Below are 17,199 nucleotides of genomic sequence, written 5' to 3'. Positions count from 1 at the left end.
ACTCAGTTGATTACCAAGCCCACACGTCCAAATCTGAGGGATCCTACAAAATAAACATGAATTGACCTTATGTTTACAACACTCCTGAGAAATGTGTGGCTAATGGTGTTTTCTCTTAGGAAATTAGTGGTCACTGTCCTATTGTTCGTATTATAGATGTTAGGACTGATAAGGCAATAAAACTACTGACCACTCAACTACTGACCATGTCACAACTACCGACCACAACTACGGACCACAACTACGGACCACAACCAACACATTTCTGACCACAACCACAAAACTACTGACCACAAGCATACAACTTTTGAACAGATAACTACTGACCACACAACTACTGACCAAAACTACTAACCACAAACAAACAATTCTGACCAAAACCAAAAAACTTCTGACCCTAAGCACACAACTTCTGCTCACAACTGCTCAACTACTGACCAACCACACAACTTCTGCTCACAACTGCTCAACTACTGACCAACCACACAACTTATGACAACACAACTACTGACCACAACTGCTCAACTAATGACCACAACCACACAACTACTGACCACAACCACAACCACATAACTACTGACTCCAACTACTGACCACAACCACGTAACTACTGACTCCAACTACTGACCACAACCACACAACTACTGACCACAACCACACAACTACTGACTTCAACTAATGACCACAACCACACAACTACTGACCACAACCACATAACTACTGACTCCAACTACTGACCACAACCACACAACTACTGACCACAACCACATAACTACTGACTCCAACTACTGACCACAACCACACAACTACTGACTCCAACTACTGACCACAACCACATAACTACTGACTCCAACTACTGACCACAACCACACAACTACTGACTCCAACTACTGACCACAACCACACAGCTACTGACTCCAACTACTGACCACAACCACATAACTACTGACTCCAACTACTGACCACAACCACACAACTACTGACTCCAACTAATGACCACAACCACACAACTAATGACCACAACCACACAACTAATGACCACAACCACACAATTTCTGACCAAATCCACAAAACTTCTCACCATAACCACACAACTTCTGACCACATAACTACTGAACACACAACTACTGACCACAACTACTGACCACAACCAAGCAATTTCTGACCATAACCACAAAACTTCAGACCACAACCACACAACTTCTGATAACAACAACACAACTACTGACCGAATTCTGGGACCTCAACCAAACAACTAATGACCACAACCACATAACTAATGACAACAACCACAAAACTTCTGACCACTCAACCACTGACAACAACTACTGACCAAAACCGCACAACTACTGACCACAAAACAACTGACAAAAACAACCGACCACAACTACAGACTACAACTACAGACCACAACCACACAACTACTGACCACAATTACTGGCCACAACCACACAACTACTGACCACAACCACATAACTAATGACAACAACCACACAATGTCTGACCACTCAATCACTGACCACAATTACTGGCCACAATCACACAACTACTGACTAGAGGTCGACCGATTAATCGGAATGGCCGATTAATTAGGGCCGATTTCAAGTTTTCATAACAATCGGAAATCGGTATTTTTGGACACCGATTTGGCCGAGAAAAAAAAAATGGTTACACCTTTATTTAACTAGGCAAGTCAGTTAAGAACACATTCTTATTTTCAATGACGGCCTAGGAACGGTGGGTTAACTGCCTTGTTCAGGGGCAGAATGACAGATATTTACCTTGTCAGTTTGGGGATTTGTTTTTGCAACCTTCCGGTTACTAGTCCAACGCTCTAACCACCTGCCTTACTTTGAACTCCACGAGAACATCCAATAGTCAAAGGTATATGAAATACAAATGGTATAGAGAGAAATAGTCCTATAACAACCTCAACCTAAAACTTCTTACCTGGGAATATTGAATCAAATCAAAATCAAATCAAATGTATTTATATAGCCCTTCTCACATCAGCTGATATCTCAAAGTGCTGTACAGAAACCCAGCCTAAAACCCCAATCAAAGTTGCCCATCCCTGACCTAGGCAATACGAGCAGCAGCTACTGTAGTTCTGAAAGCATTCTCTTGGTGGGAAAGGGAAGATACCTAGTCAGTTGTACAACTGAATACATTCAACTGAAATGTGTCTTCCGCGAGGACAGTTAGGCTTGGGAAGTATACCGCATAATGGAGTATTTGGAAAAAGTCAAAAGGATGGTTTTTCAATACTATCAAAACTATTTATTTGAAGTTTTCAATAAATGTGAATATTTGTAGCTACTTAAGTTAATACATGCAGTCAACTTGTGCAACTTCATTTCACCCGTCACATTATTTTACATCATGAAGCTTTCTATTGTTCCCCAGACCAGTTGAGCCAGTCACGCGTTTGTTTGTAAATAGCACAGCGGGAGAAAGCGGGAGCTAGTCAGTCCATAGCGTTCTCTATCGGTGAGTCTCTGCTGTGCAGCACACCAGGTGAAGTTACACTTGGATGTAAAAAGCTATGGATAAGTTCTGTACAGCGGCCATTTTTTCCGGTCCTTCATAGTGTTTTTTCCCCTCTGTTCTTCTGTGTACATATGCTGCTTTTCCTTCAGAAAAGCATGCACCACAACTTTGTTCATTTGCACAATTTGCCTCGTTCACTTTTGCTTGTAAATGTCCACACTCAGCGAAAGTGATTCGGTAGCTACACTAGCTGTGCTTGTAAAACTTTATGAGCTGGATTTGCTCATCTTGCAATTCTTTTAAGTTCGTTTTCGCTCATTAGCATTTAGCTAACAGCTTCTATGCGAGTTCGCTATTAGTTGGTGCTAATTTTGTTAGCATTCTGGTAATAGAGGTCCAAATGGGCTTTTCTTGCGTTTTTAGCGCCCCCTGTGTGCTATGCCGGTAATACCCTAAATCCCGGTATGAGAGAAGGACGGTATGACGATTTGAAAATCTGGATACCGCCCAAGCCTAGGTACAGTCGACTTGGCAAGAGATGCTTCTAGGGCCCACCTCACTTACCTTGTTAGAAGACAAGAGAGTTCAGGGCATCAGGTTTGGTCCATATTGCCTACCATTCCTCTACTGGTGTGTGAATGTCAATGCGCAATCACAGTGATTATACTGTTCTGTTAGCTATGTGAGTAGAATTAACTGTCTTACATACTGCAGTTCTGTACACGCCAGCATTTGGCATCGGCTGGGAACATGAAGACTCATGTTAAAAGGAACCACCACCTTTCATAAGTTCTCATGTTCTGAGCAAGGAATTTAAATGTTACCTTTTTTACATGGCACATATTGCACTTTTACTTTCTTCTCCAACACTTTGTTTTTGCATTATTTATTTGAGGCTAAATTGATTTGATTGATGTATTATATTAAGTTAAAATAAGTGTTCATTCAGTATTGTTGTAATTGTCATTAACACAAATTCATAAAAAAAAGTATTAAAAATAAAAGAATAAAAAAATAGGCAGATTAATCGGTATAGGCTTTTTCCCCGGGTCCTCCAATAATCGGTATCGGCGTTGAAAAATCATAATCGGTCGACCTCTACTACTGACCACATCTAGGGACCAAAACCACACAACTACTGTCCACAATCACACAACTTCTGACCACAACTAAACAACTACTGACCACAATTACTGACCACAACCACATAACTACTGATCACACAACCACTGAACACACAACTTCTGACCACAACCACACAACTACTGACCACAATTACTGACCACAACCACATAACTACTGAACACACAACTTCTGACCAAAACCACACAACTAATGACCACAAAAACTGACCATAACCACATCACGACTGACCACAATGAATGACCACAATCACTGAACTACTGACCACAACCACACAACTACTGACCACAAAACGACTGAGCACAGCTACTGACCACAAAACGACTGACCACAGCTACTGACCACAACAACTAGAGACCACAACTCCTGACCAAATCCACACAACTAGTGACCCCACAACTACTGACCACAATTACTGACCACAATCATATCTACTGACCACAACCACACAACTACTGAGCACAACTATAAGACTACTGACAACAACTGCTGGCCACACAACTACTGAACTAAACAATGACCACGAACACATACAGTGCCTTGCGAAAGTATTCGGCCCCCTTGAACTTTTCGACCTTTTGTCACATTTCAGGCTTCAAACATAAAGATATAAAACTGTATTTTTTTGGGAAGAATCAACAAGAAATGGGACACAATTATGAAGTGGAACGAAATTTATTGGATATTTTAAACTTTTTTAACAAATAAAAAACTGAAAAATTGGCCATGCAAAATTATTCAGCCCCTTTACTTTCAGTGCAGCAAACTCTCTCCAGAAGTTCAGTGAGGATCTCTGAATGATCCAATGTTGACCTAAATGACTAATGATGATAAATAGAATCCACCTGTGTGTAATCAAGTCTCCGTATAAATGCACCTGCTCTGTGATAGTCTCAGAGGTCTGTTTAAAGCGCAGAGAGCATCATGAAGAACAAGGAACACACCAGGCAGGTCCGAGATACTGTTGTGGAGAAGTTTAAAGCCGGATTTGGATACAAAAAGATTTCCCAAGCTTTAAACATCCCAAGGAGCACTGTGCAAGCGATAATATTGAAATGGAAGGAGTATCAGACCACTGCAAATCTACGAAGACGCGGCCGTCCCTCTAAACTTTCAGCTCATACAAGGAGAAGACTGATCAGAGATGCAGCCAAGAGGCCCGTGATCACTCTGGATGAACTGCAGGGATCTACAGCTGAGGTGGGAGACTCTGTCCATAGGACAACAATCAGTCGTATACTGCACAAATCTGGCCTTTATGGAAGAGTGGCAAGAAGAAAGCCATTTCTTAAAGATATCCATAAAAAGTGTTGTTTAAAGTTTGCCACTAGCCACCTGGGAGACACACCAAACATGTGGAAGAAGGTGCTCTGGTCAGATGAAACCAAAATCGAACTTTTTGGCAACAATGCAAAACGTTATGTTTGGCGTAAAAGCAACACAGCTCATCACCCTGAACACACCATCCCCACTGTCAAACGTGGTGGCAGCATCATGGTTTAGGCCTGCTTTTCTTCAGCAGGGGCAGGGAAGATGGTTAAAATTGATGGGAAGATGGATGGAGCCAAATACAGGACCATTCTGGAAGAAAACCTGATGGAGTCTGCAAAAGACCTGAGACTGGGACGGAGATTTGTCTTCCAACAAGACAATGATCCAAAACATAAAGCAAAATCTACAATGGAATGGTTCACAAATAAACATATCCAGGTGTTAGAATGGCCAAGTCAAAGTCCAGACCTGAATCCAATCGAGAATCTGTGGAAAGAACTGAAAACTGCTGTTCACAAACGCTCTCCATCCAACCTCACTGAGCTCGAGCTGTTTTGCAAGGAGGAATGGGCAAAAATTTCAGTCTCTCAATGTGCAAAACTGATAGAGACATACCCCAAGCGACTTACAGCTGTAATCGCAGCAAAAGGTGGCGCTACAAAGTATTAACTTAAGGGGGCTGAATAATTTTGCACGCCCAATTTTTCAGTTTTTTATTTGTTAAAAAAGTTTGAAATATCCAATAAATTTCGTTCCACTTCATGATTGTGTCCCACTTGTTGTTGATTCTTCACAAAAAATTACAGTTTTATATCTTTATGTTTGAAGCCTGAAATGTGGCAAAAGGTCGAAAAGTTCAAGGGGGCCGAATACTTTCGCAAGGCACTGTAACTACTGACCACAGCTACTGACAACAACCACAACTGGCCACACTAACTTATGACCACATAACAACAGAACACAACCACACAACTACAGAACACATCCACACAACTACAGAACACAACCACACAACGAATGACTACAACCACACAACTACTGGCTTCTAATACAACTACTGACCACACCTACTGACCACACCTACTGACCACAACTACTAAACCACAATTACTGACCACAATCATATCTACTGATCACAACCACACAACTACTGACCACAATCATATCTACTGATCACAACCACACAACTGCTGGCTTCTACTACTGACCACAACTACTAAACCACAACTACTGACCACAACTACTGACCAAAACCACACAACTGCTGGGTTCTACTACTGACCACAACTACTAAACCACAACTACTGACCACAATCATATATCTACTGACCACAACCACACAATTACTGACCACATCTACTGACTACAACCACACAACTACTGAACACAACCACACAACGAATGACCACAACCACACAGCTACAACTACTGACCACAACTACTGACCAAAACCACACAACTGCTGGCTTCTACTACTGACCACAACTACTAAACCACAACTACTGACCACAATCATATATCTACTGACCACAACCACACAATTACTGACCACATCTACTGACTACAACCACACAACTACTGAACACAACCACACAACGAATGACCACAACCACACAGCTACAACTACTGACCACAATCATATCTACTGACCACAACCACACAATTACTGACCACAACCACAAAACGTATGATCACAACTGCTGACCATAACCACACAATGGCTGACCACAATTAATGATGACAACCACTAAACTACTGACCACAACCACTAAACTACTGACCACAACAACACAGCTACTGACCACAACAACACAACTACTGACCACAACAACACAACTACTGACCACAACAACACAACTACTGACCACAACAACTGACCACAACCACACAACTACTGACCACAACCACACAACTACTGACCACAACAACACAACTACTGACCACAACCACACAACTACTGACCACAACCACACAACTACTGACCACAACCACACAACTACTGACCACAACCACACAACTACCGACCACAACCACACAACTACCGACCACAACCACACCACTACTGACCACAACCAAACAATTACTGACCACACAACAACTAAACACAACTACTAACTACAACTACAGACCACAACTGCTGATGAAAAATACTGGCCACAACTTCTGATGAAAAGTACTGACCACAACATCTAAACATCTGACCAAACCACTGACCACACAACTACTGAGCCACACAACTACTGACCACAACCACTACATTAGTGACCACACAACTACTGAGCAAAATACTAAGCACAACCTGCTGACCACAATTACTGACCACAACTGACCACAACTACTAACCACAGCTACTGACCACAACCAAACATTTACTATCCACACAAAAACTCACCACAATTACGGACCACAACTACTGACCACAACTCCAGACCACAACTACTGATGAAAAGTACTGATCACAGCTACGGACACACCAGTTAAACTACTGACCACAACCCCTGACCACAAAACTACTGAACCACAAAACGACTGACTAACCACACAAGTACTGACCACAACGACTGACCACAACATCTAAACATCTGACCAAAACCCCTGACCACACAACTATTGAACCACACAACTACTGATCACAACCACAAAATTGCTGACAACACAACAACTGAGCACAACTACTGACCACACAACTACTGAACTACACAATGACCACAACCACACAACTACTGGCCACAACCACAAAACTACTGACCACAATTACTGACCAAGACTACTAACCACAACCACCCAACTACTGACCACAACTAATGAACCACACAACTACTGAACCACACAACTACTTACCACAGCCACCAAAATACTGACCACAACTACTGAACACAACTACTAAGCAAAACTACTGACCACAACTAATGAACCACACATACTACTGACTACAACCACACAACTACTGACTGAACAACACAACTAATGTCCAAAACAACACAACTGCTGACCACAACTACTGACCATATCTACTGACCACAATCACACAGCTACTGACCACAACCACACAACTACTGACCACAAGTACTGTAGGGCCCAAAGAACCTGCAATTAAACTACACAACTACTGACCACAACTACTGCTCTGGTCTGCACTAGTTCTGGTCCAGCTCTGGTTCTCGGTGTAGCTAGCTGGACGGCACTAGTAATTATAACTACTTCAGTGAACTGTTCAAGCTAGAAACCCCAAACCAACTTTCACATGTTCAGGCTATCCTATCCTATCAACCAACCCATCAATCAATAATTTCACCTACCTATTTTTTCAACTATAACCAGTCACCACCATTACTACTGTAAGGGCTGCATAACTGGTGGCAGCGAAGTCAGACGCAGGAGAGCAGAACTGGGTAATAACCGGAGCAGTTTAATATATATATATACATATAACCACCGGCATCCAGAATAATAAAGAATGGGTACAAAACCCGTCGCGCACCAGACAACAATGTGCACAAGCACTTACAACAAACAATTCCACACAAAGACATGGGGGGGGACAGAGGGTTAAATACACAACACGTAATGAAGGAATGAAAACCAGGTGTGTGGGAAAACAAGACAAAACAAATTGAAAATGAAAAATGGATCAGCCATGGCCAGATGACCAGTGACGTCGACCGCCGAACACCGCCCGAACAAGGAGAGGAACCGACTTCGATAGAAGTCGTGACAACTACTGCAACCACTACCACAAACTTTCACATGTTCCGGTTATCCTAACTTTTCATCTACCTACTTTTTCAACTACAAACATTCATCACCATTACTAATGCAGACACTACCACTACTATAAACTATTTCAAAACTATACATACTTTAAAACAAGCTAGAAAACACATTTTCTTCAGGAAATGTACTGTCAGCCTACATAGTTAATGTATTAGATAGAGCTACCATCATATTTCTCTCCCCAAATAATAGCCTACAACTTCTAATTATTACATCATCATTCAACAAACATCATACTTCATTCACACAGAACATTTTACAAATGTAAATTGTGCATCTATTTATCTGAAACCCACACCATGATTGATTCAGAGTAGCTTTGCTTTCCTAAGATGATCCTGCTTTTTATTCCCATAATATGACAGAAGATCGCTTTGTCCTGTCTTTCTTCTTTTAGTTTTCACACGCAACAACTCTAGTTTACAAATGTTGTAAATTCCAAAGTAAAATGGTTGATATAGTAGTCTATAAAACTAAATCAGACAATCTATTTTATTACATTTAACTTTGACTATATGTAACTGCTTTGCTTTAAATAGTAAAGTGAAACGTTTTAAAGTTATACCACTACCTCAAAAATACCTTTAAAGAGTTAAAGCAAGTCATCTAGTTACCTCCACATCATCGGTGGGACCCCCGCGGGATGGTTGAGCTAACGTTGGCTAATGTGATTAGCATGAGGTTATAAGTAACAATAACATTTCCCAGGACATAGACATATCTGTTATTGGCAGAAAGCTTAAATTCTTTTAATCTAATTGCACTGTCCAATTTACAGTAGCTATTACAGTGAAATAACACCATGCTATTGTTTGAGGAAAGTGGACAATTATGAACTTGAAAATGTATTAATAAACCAATTAGGCACATTTGGGCAGTCTTGATATCAAATTTTGAACAGAAATGCAATTGTTCATTGGAGCAGTCTAAAACTTTGCACATACACTGCTGCAATCTAGTGGCCAACATCTAAATCTAAATCTGAAATGGAATAATTACATTATGGACTTTCTCTTGCATTTCAAAGATGATGGTACAAAAAAACATTTTTTTCTTTGTATTATCTTTTACCAGATCTAATGTGTTATATTCACCTACAGTAATTTAACATTTCCACAAACTTCAAAGTGTTTCCTTTCAAATGGTGTCGAGAATATGCATATCCTTGCTTCAGGTCCTGAGCTACAGGCAGTTAGATTTGGGTATGTAATTTTAGGCAAAATTTTAAAAAAAGGGTCCCATCCCCCATTCTAAATCTTTCACATACACTACCGTTCAAAAGTTTGGGGTCACTTAGATATTTCCTTGTTTTTGAAAGAAAAACTATTTTTTTGTCCATTAAAATAACATCAAATTGATCAGAAATACAGTTTAGACATTATTAATGTTGTAAAGGACTATTGTAGCTGGAAACGGCAGATTGTTTATGGAATATCTACATACAGTGGTTCCTCCTTTAAAAGTTGCGTCATACTGTGGCACACCCTGCGTGCTGCTGCAGCATTCCGTCATTTAATTCTCAGGCTTTTCTTCTGTTACTGCAAGTTATTGCTAGTTTGACCACCAGAGGGCATCTTTGAGAAGCATTTGGTAATAACATAGTAAATGGGATTGATATTAAGAAATTTGGCTTAATTAATTTGATTAATATTATGATGTTTCCATTCAGAGAAAAACGAAAAACGAAACCCTAAGGGTTTCCGTTAGGATGGAATGGAAAATATGGCGCCGTACAACGTGATTGTCGGGAGTAGGCTACAGGATTGGAGGAATCTAAATTGTTTCCCTTCATTAGACAACTTTGTTCCAATATTTCTGTTTTTTTTAAAGAGTATTTTTTTATCTTTATTTTATTAACGAAATGTGGTTATTTGTTTATTTGGCTAATGTGCAGTTTAGGATGGAACAGAAAATATGGCGCTGTACAACATGACGCTCATAAATTCAGAGCATTGTAAGATTGTCAGTTTGTAAATTCAGACTGTTTCGCTCTCGGAGCGCACACTGGACGTTCGGGACGAGGAGTAGGGTTGATTTGAGCGTTCTGGCCTTACAACGGTAGTCAAGCACCCAAGCTAACGTTAGCTAGTTACTTCCAGATGCAAATGAGACCACTCTGACCATTTTACCAGCCCTAGCAGAGCTGGTAAGGCAGTTTTTGTGTTAACCAGAGCGTTGGTGACTGTAAATGTGCTGCTGGAAACAATTAAATTACGTTTTTTCCCCAACGTTTACTGACACCGGCCATATTCAATGGGTGTTGAGTGCTTGCAAAGTAATTATTCTGCGCTCTGGTACACTCAGACGAGAGTGCTCTGAAATCCGTGTAGATCGTAACAACGTTCTTTTCTGATAAAAACGAGTTCATTGCATCTGCCATGGAGCCCAGTTTCATTATATGACCATATGTCCCAGCTGCTTGCTGTCTTTCTGAAGTAATCGCGAAAAAACAGGACTTATTTTAGTGCATTTTTCACCCTGCCAGCTCCTATTAGTTCTATTGAGCACGGTGGCACCAACTCGCCTTCCAAACATTCTATTCCCAGCTTATTGCTCAAAGTCACAATGCCTGCTTCAGTCTTGTTGGCAATGAGACCTGCTCACGTTGTTTTATAGTTAAAATTAAACATCAAAAATAATAATGGAACTCTACGGTCTTCTCATGTCTGTCTATTTTGCCAAATATCTCGCAATGTGTATATTTAGATTTTTTTCACGTCGGACGACATTTTAATCATGAGAATCTCCTCTTTCTAATTATGGAGGAAACATTGGCATGTCTGTCTATTTCGCCAAATATCTCGCAATGTGTATATTTAGATTTTTTTCAAGTCGGACGACATTTTAATCATGAGAATCTCCTCTTTCTAATTATGTAAGCCTGGGCAGCTAGCTCAGTTGTCATCAAATGCTAGCCCCAAAATACTTTTTGCTCTTAGAATGCTGAGCTCCCCACTGTCACGACTTCTGCCGAAGTCGATGCCCCTCCTTGTTCGGGTGGTGCTCGGCGGTCGACGTCACCGGTCTTCTTGCCATCATTGATCCATTTTTCATTTTCCATTGGTTTTGTCTTGTCTTCTTACACACCTGGTTCCAATCCCATTCATTACATGTTGTGTATTTAACCCTCTGTTTCCCCTCATGTCCTTGTCAGAGATTGTTTGTTGTTATGTGCTCATGTATTTGTATTGGTGCGCGACGGGTTATTTTACCCATGTTATTTTATTTATGTACGTTGGTTTTTGGAGTTTGTTTTATCTTAATTAAACTACTCCAGTTACACCAAGTTGGTTTCTCCTGTGCCTGACTTCCCTGCCACCTACACACACAACAATGACACCCACATTGTTTTCCTATGGAGAATTAATATAGAATTAATTCCTAGTTTCACAGTGTTATCTGACAAAGGTATTGATGTGAGTTTTTGTTCCTCTGCCTCCCCACACATTGTTTTCACCATATCAATTGGGGCCAGTAATATCAAAGTTTCTGCAATAGTGTGTGGTTTCTTGGCATTCTCTCAACCAGCTTCATGAGGTAGTCACCTGGAATGCATTTTAATTAACAGGTGTGCCTTGTTAAAAGTTAATTTGTGGAATTCCTTTCCTTCTTAATGCGTTTGAGCCAATCAGTTGTGTTGTGACAAGGTAGGGGTGGTATACAGAAGATAGCCCTATTTGGTAAAAGACCAAGTCCATTTTATGGCAAGAACAGCTCAATTAAGCAAAGAGAAATGACAGTCCATCATTACTGTGAATCCAGAACATTTCAACAACTGAAAGTTTCTTCAAGTGCAGTCGCAAAAACCATCAAGCACTATGATGAAACTGGCTCTCATGAGCACCGCCACAGGAAAGGAAGACCCAGAGTTACCTCTGCTGCAGAGGATAAGTTCATTAGAGTTAACTGCACCTCAGATTGCTGCCCAAATAAATGCTTCACAGAGTTCAAGTAACAGACACATCTCAACATCAACTATTCAGAGGAAACTGCGTGAATCAGGCCTTCATGGTCGAATTGCTGCAAAGAAACTACTACTAAAGGACACCAATAAGAAGAATTGACTTGCTTGGTCCAAGAAACACGAGCAATGGACATTAGACCGTTGGAGTCCAAATTTGAGATTGGGTTCCAACTGCCGTGTCTATGTGAGAAGCAGAGTAGGTGAACGGATGATCTCCACATGTGTGGTTCCCACTGTGAAGTATGGAGGAGGAGGTGTGACGCTGTGGGGGTGCTTTGCTGGTGACACTGTAGGTGATATATTTAGAATTCAAGGCATACTTGAATTCATCACAGCATTCTGCAGCGATACGCCATCCCATCTGGTTTGCGCTTAGTGGGACTATCATTTGTTTTTCAAAAGGACAATGACCCAAAACACACCTCCAGGCTGTGTAAGGGCTATTTGACCAAGGAGAGTGATGGAGTGCTGCATCAGATGACCTGGCCTCCAAAATCACCCGACCTCAAACCAATTGAGATGGTTTGGGATGAGTTGGACCGTAGAGTGAAGGAAAAGCAGTCAATAAGTGTTCAGCATTGTGGGAACTCCTTCAAGACTATTGGAAAAGCATTCCTCATAAAGCTGGTTAAGAGAATGCCAAGAGTGTGCAAAGCTGTCATCAAGGCAAAGGGTGGCTACTTTGAAGAATCTAAAATATTAAATATTTGTTTAACACTTTTTTGGCTAATACATGATTCCATATGTGTTATTTCATACTTATGATGTCTTCACTATCATTCTACAATGTAGAAAACAGTAAAAATTAAGAAAAACCTTTGAATGAGTAGGTGTGTCCAAACTTTTGACTGGTACTGTATATCGTATAATAACAATAGTGTATACTATAGCGATACAATATACTACATCGTTTGTTTGTTCGTTCATTGGTTAATTCACAATCAGTCACAAATAGAAAATGTAGTTGTCATTGAAACAATGGGCCACAGTCAATTGCTCCCCCCAGCAACACAATGTATCAATGAATGTATGAGGACTAATGAAAGAACCAATAAGGACTTCATTGATCAGTTTACTAATTGACAACTAATCGGTCCAAATGTACCCCTTGTCCTTGGCCCTAACCCTTTGATGTTTGCAGATATGTAATGTCTGGGTAAGTATTTGCAGTGTATTGGTGGGACTACATATTGCTTAACCCTTATAGATCTATAAAGGGTTAGAGAGAAAATGTAGACCAGCTGAACCATTTGTTTCCACCACCTCTTTCTTTCCTTTCCTCCTTTCCTTCCGTATCATGCTGAACATGTTTTAATCTTTGACAGGAGCCACTGACTCAGTTTGACTCCTCATTCTGGGCTAAGGCTGTATTTCATGTATGCACATTAACCAAGCCTTGCAAATTCTCTAGAGGTCATAGGGTTGCAAAGGGCCGAACTCCCATTTAATGCTATAGTGTGTTAGTGTGTGTGTGGTCTGGGAAGAGGAGTGTTGCCTTTTTATATGCAGTCAATGATTGGATTCCCACACTTTAAAAAAATATATGAATTTTTCCTTTATTCATTGATGGCCTTGCCCTATTTTAAAAAGATTGTCTTCAAGGAAGAAGAGTATAATGTAAAGTTTGTATATGTAGGAGCTTACCTTGTGATTGTTTGGCTTGATGCATCGCACAAAGAATGGGTTCGAAGTACTGAGGTTGGCCATCAGTGAGTGCAAGGAATTCTGGGTAAAAAAAGATGAATTGTTAGCTAACTCTGACACTGTTAAACTTCAGTATTGTTAGGGATGCTGATTATTATGCACTTTCCATGTTCATGATATAAAGGCAAATACAAACAAGCGTCAAGGGTCAATTAAATGGTCACTGCATTATGTACAGAACAAAAATATAAACGCAAAGTGTTGGTCCCATTTTTCATGCGCTGAAATAAAAGATCCCACTTTTTTGGTTATTACATGATTCCATATGTGTTATTTCATAGTTTTGATGTCTTTACTATTATTCCACAATGTAGAAAATAGTAAATATAAAGAAAAACCCTTGAATGAGTAGGTGTGTCCAAACTTTTGACTGGTACTGTATACAGTCCCTTGACTGGTTAGTGCAGATAAAAGTTGCACTATCTTATGTAAGACAATTATCGTCACTGACCTTAAACTGGGAACTGACAGTGGGTCTCCTGTGCTTGGAGCTGCATTTGAGGGTGTCCTGCTTGTTACGGCTCGAGACGTGCTCAAAGAGGTCGTACACAAAGTCCAACCTGACAAACACACACACAGAATAAGTGTTACTAAGTGCACGTTTGAATATCCAACTTTACCCAGCTCTGCATGACCCTCAATGAAAAATAAAAACCCCATTCAATTAATTCAAAACAGTAGTGCAGAATGTATGAATTGTTCACCTACAGATGGTTGCATCTCAAATAGCACCCTATTTCATATATAGGGTACTACTTTTAGGCTATGGTCAAAATATCTGCACTGCATAGGGAATAGGGCGCAATTCGAGATTGAACATTATAGAATTGCCACTTACCTGCTCTCTCTAAGCAGGTTGAGGATGTCATCCCTGAAAGTGTCTCGATTCTTCTCCAGAATGCCCCTCACGTCATACACCACCTAGAGCACACCAACTACTTTAATGATTTTGTTCATCGGCAAGATTAGCAAACTTAGCCATGACATGCAAGCAACAAATGCCGACACTACACATCCAAGTATAAATGACCAAATTATGAAAAATGCAATCCAATTTTGATTTCCGAAAAGTGAGTGTGGAAGAGGTGAAAAAATTATTGTTGACTATCAACAACGACAAGCCACCTGGGTTTGACAACTTGGATGGAAAATTACTGAGGATAATAGAGGACGATATTGCCACTTTGCCATATCTTCAATCTAAACCTGCAAGAAAGTGTGTGGAGGGAAGCAAAAGTCAGTCCGCTACCCAAGAACAGAAAAGCCCCCTTTACTTGCTCAAAGAAAGACACGCACTCTACACACACTTATTTGTTGTGATAAGTGTTATTAAATATGTAATGTCATATTTTAAATTGTACATAACTGACTTAATGTTGCTGGACCTAGGGTTGCAAAGGGTCAGAAACATTCCATGGGAAATAGTAGCCTACAGCAAAGTGTGTTTAAATCATTTCTAACTTGTTAACAATTTCTGCTAGTTAGTTTTTGCTACCATGTGGGTTTTAGCTTGCCTGAGCCTGCTAACTGAGTGTTAATTCACCTATTTCCATACATGTTTCATTTTAAAACATTTATCTTACAAAGGAGTTGTTTAATCTAACTGCTTAACTATTTATCTGTACATGGAATTGTATTTGGGGTTAAAAAAAATTACAAATCTGATCTTTGCAGTAAAATGCCACGGGCACTATCTGATGTGTGGAGACATTTCACTGCAGCTAATGTAGAAGGAAAAGCTGTGGACATTTGCAAATACTGTGCCAAATCATATGTGAAAAATGCAACAAAGATGTAGAATCATCTGACCAAGTGCATAAAGTTCCCTCAGCGCTCACAACAATCAACATCTGACAAAAGTCCCTCTACTTCTATTCGAGGTGAAAATGATGAACCAGACACCTTATCGATAGCAACAGCTCATGGTCCTCCTGGAATCAGAAGTTTTTTTGACTCAATGGAGGAACATAGTCAGAGATGCTGATGAATGTCTTGCTCAAGCTGTGTATACAACTGGTTCATCTCTGATGCTCACAGGCAATGTGTATTGGAAGAGATTTCTGAATGTTCTTCGCCCAGCATACACCCCTCCAGCCAGACATGCGTTATCTATTCATTTGCTGAATGCAGAGTTCAACAGAGTTCAAGTGAAGGTCAAGCAAATCGTAGAAAAAGCAGACTGTATTGCAATCATCTCTGATGGGTGGTCAGATGTTTGTGGGCAAGGAATAATTAACTACATCATCTCCACCACTCAGCCAGGATTCTACAAGAGCACAGACACAAGGGACAACAGACACACCGGTCTCTATATTGCAGATGAGCTGAAGGCAGTCATCAATGACCTTGGACCACAGAAGGTATTTGCACTGGTGACAGACAATGCTGTGAACATGAAGGCTGCTTGGTCTAAAGTGGAGGAGTCCTACCCTGACATCACACCCATTGGCTGTGCTGCTCATGCATTGAATCTGCTCCTCAAGGACATCATGGCACTGAAAACAATGGATACACTCTACAAGAGAGCCAAGGAAATGGTTAGGTATGTGAAGGGTCATCAAGATATAGCAGCAATCTACCTGCCCAAGCAAAGTGAGAAGAATAAGAGCACCACATTGAAGCTGCCCAGCAACACCTGTTGGGGTGGTGTTGTCATCATGTCTGACAGTTTTCTGGAGGGGAAAGAGTCTCTCCAAGAAATGGCCATATCACAGTCTGCCGATATGGACAGCCCCATCAAGAGGATCCTCCTGGAATATGTATTTTGGGAGAGAGTGGTAAGCAGCCTGAAACTCCTGAAACCTATAGCAGTAGCCATTGCACAGATTGAGGGAGACAATGCCATCCTGTCC

At 40.6% G+C, this 17,199-nt stretch overlaps 1 protein-coding gene across 2 annotated transcripts in view; it reads right to left on the bottom strand.

Moving 5' to 3' along the window:
* Window positions 1-17,199, bottom strand: part of myo10 (myosin X) — a 303,162-nt gene that overhangs the window by 64,666 nt on the left and 221,297 nt on the right. For both annotated transcript variants that reach the window (XM_082960691.1, XM_082960690.1), the window contains 3 exons: window positions 15,186-15,268; window positions 14,799-14,907; window positions 14,288-14,368 (listed from right to left, as the gene is read on the bottom strand). In XM_082960691.1, the coding sequence (XP_082816817.1) occupies window positions 14,288-14,368; window positions 14,799-14,907; window positions 15,186-15,268 (273 nt within the window). The remainder of the gene's footprint in view (window positions 1-14,287; window positions 14,369-14,798; window positions 14,908-15,185; window positions 15,269-17,199) is intronic.

Source organism: Salmo salar, chromosome 14 (assembly GCF_965601325.2).
Source record: "Salmo salar chromosome 14, fSalSal1, whole genome shotgun sequence".
NCBI lineage: Eukaryota > Metazoa > Chordata > Actinopteri > Salmoniformes > Salmonidae > Salmo > Salmo salar.
Note: the sequence above shows the minus strand (reverse complement) of the source record. Positions and strands in the feature narration are given on the sequence as shown.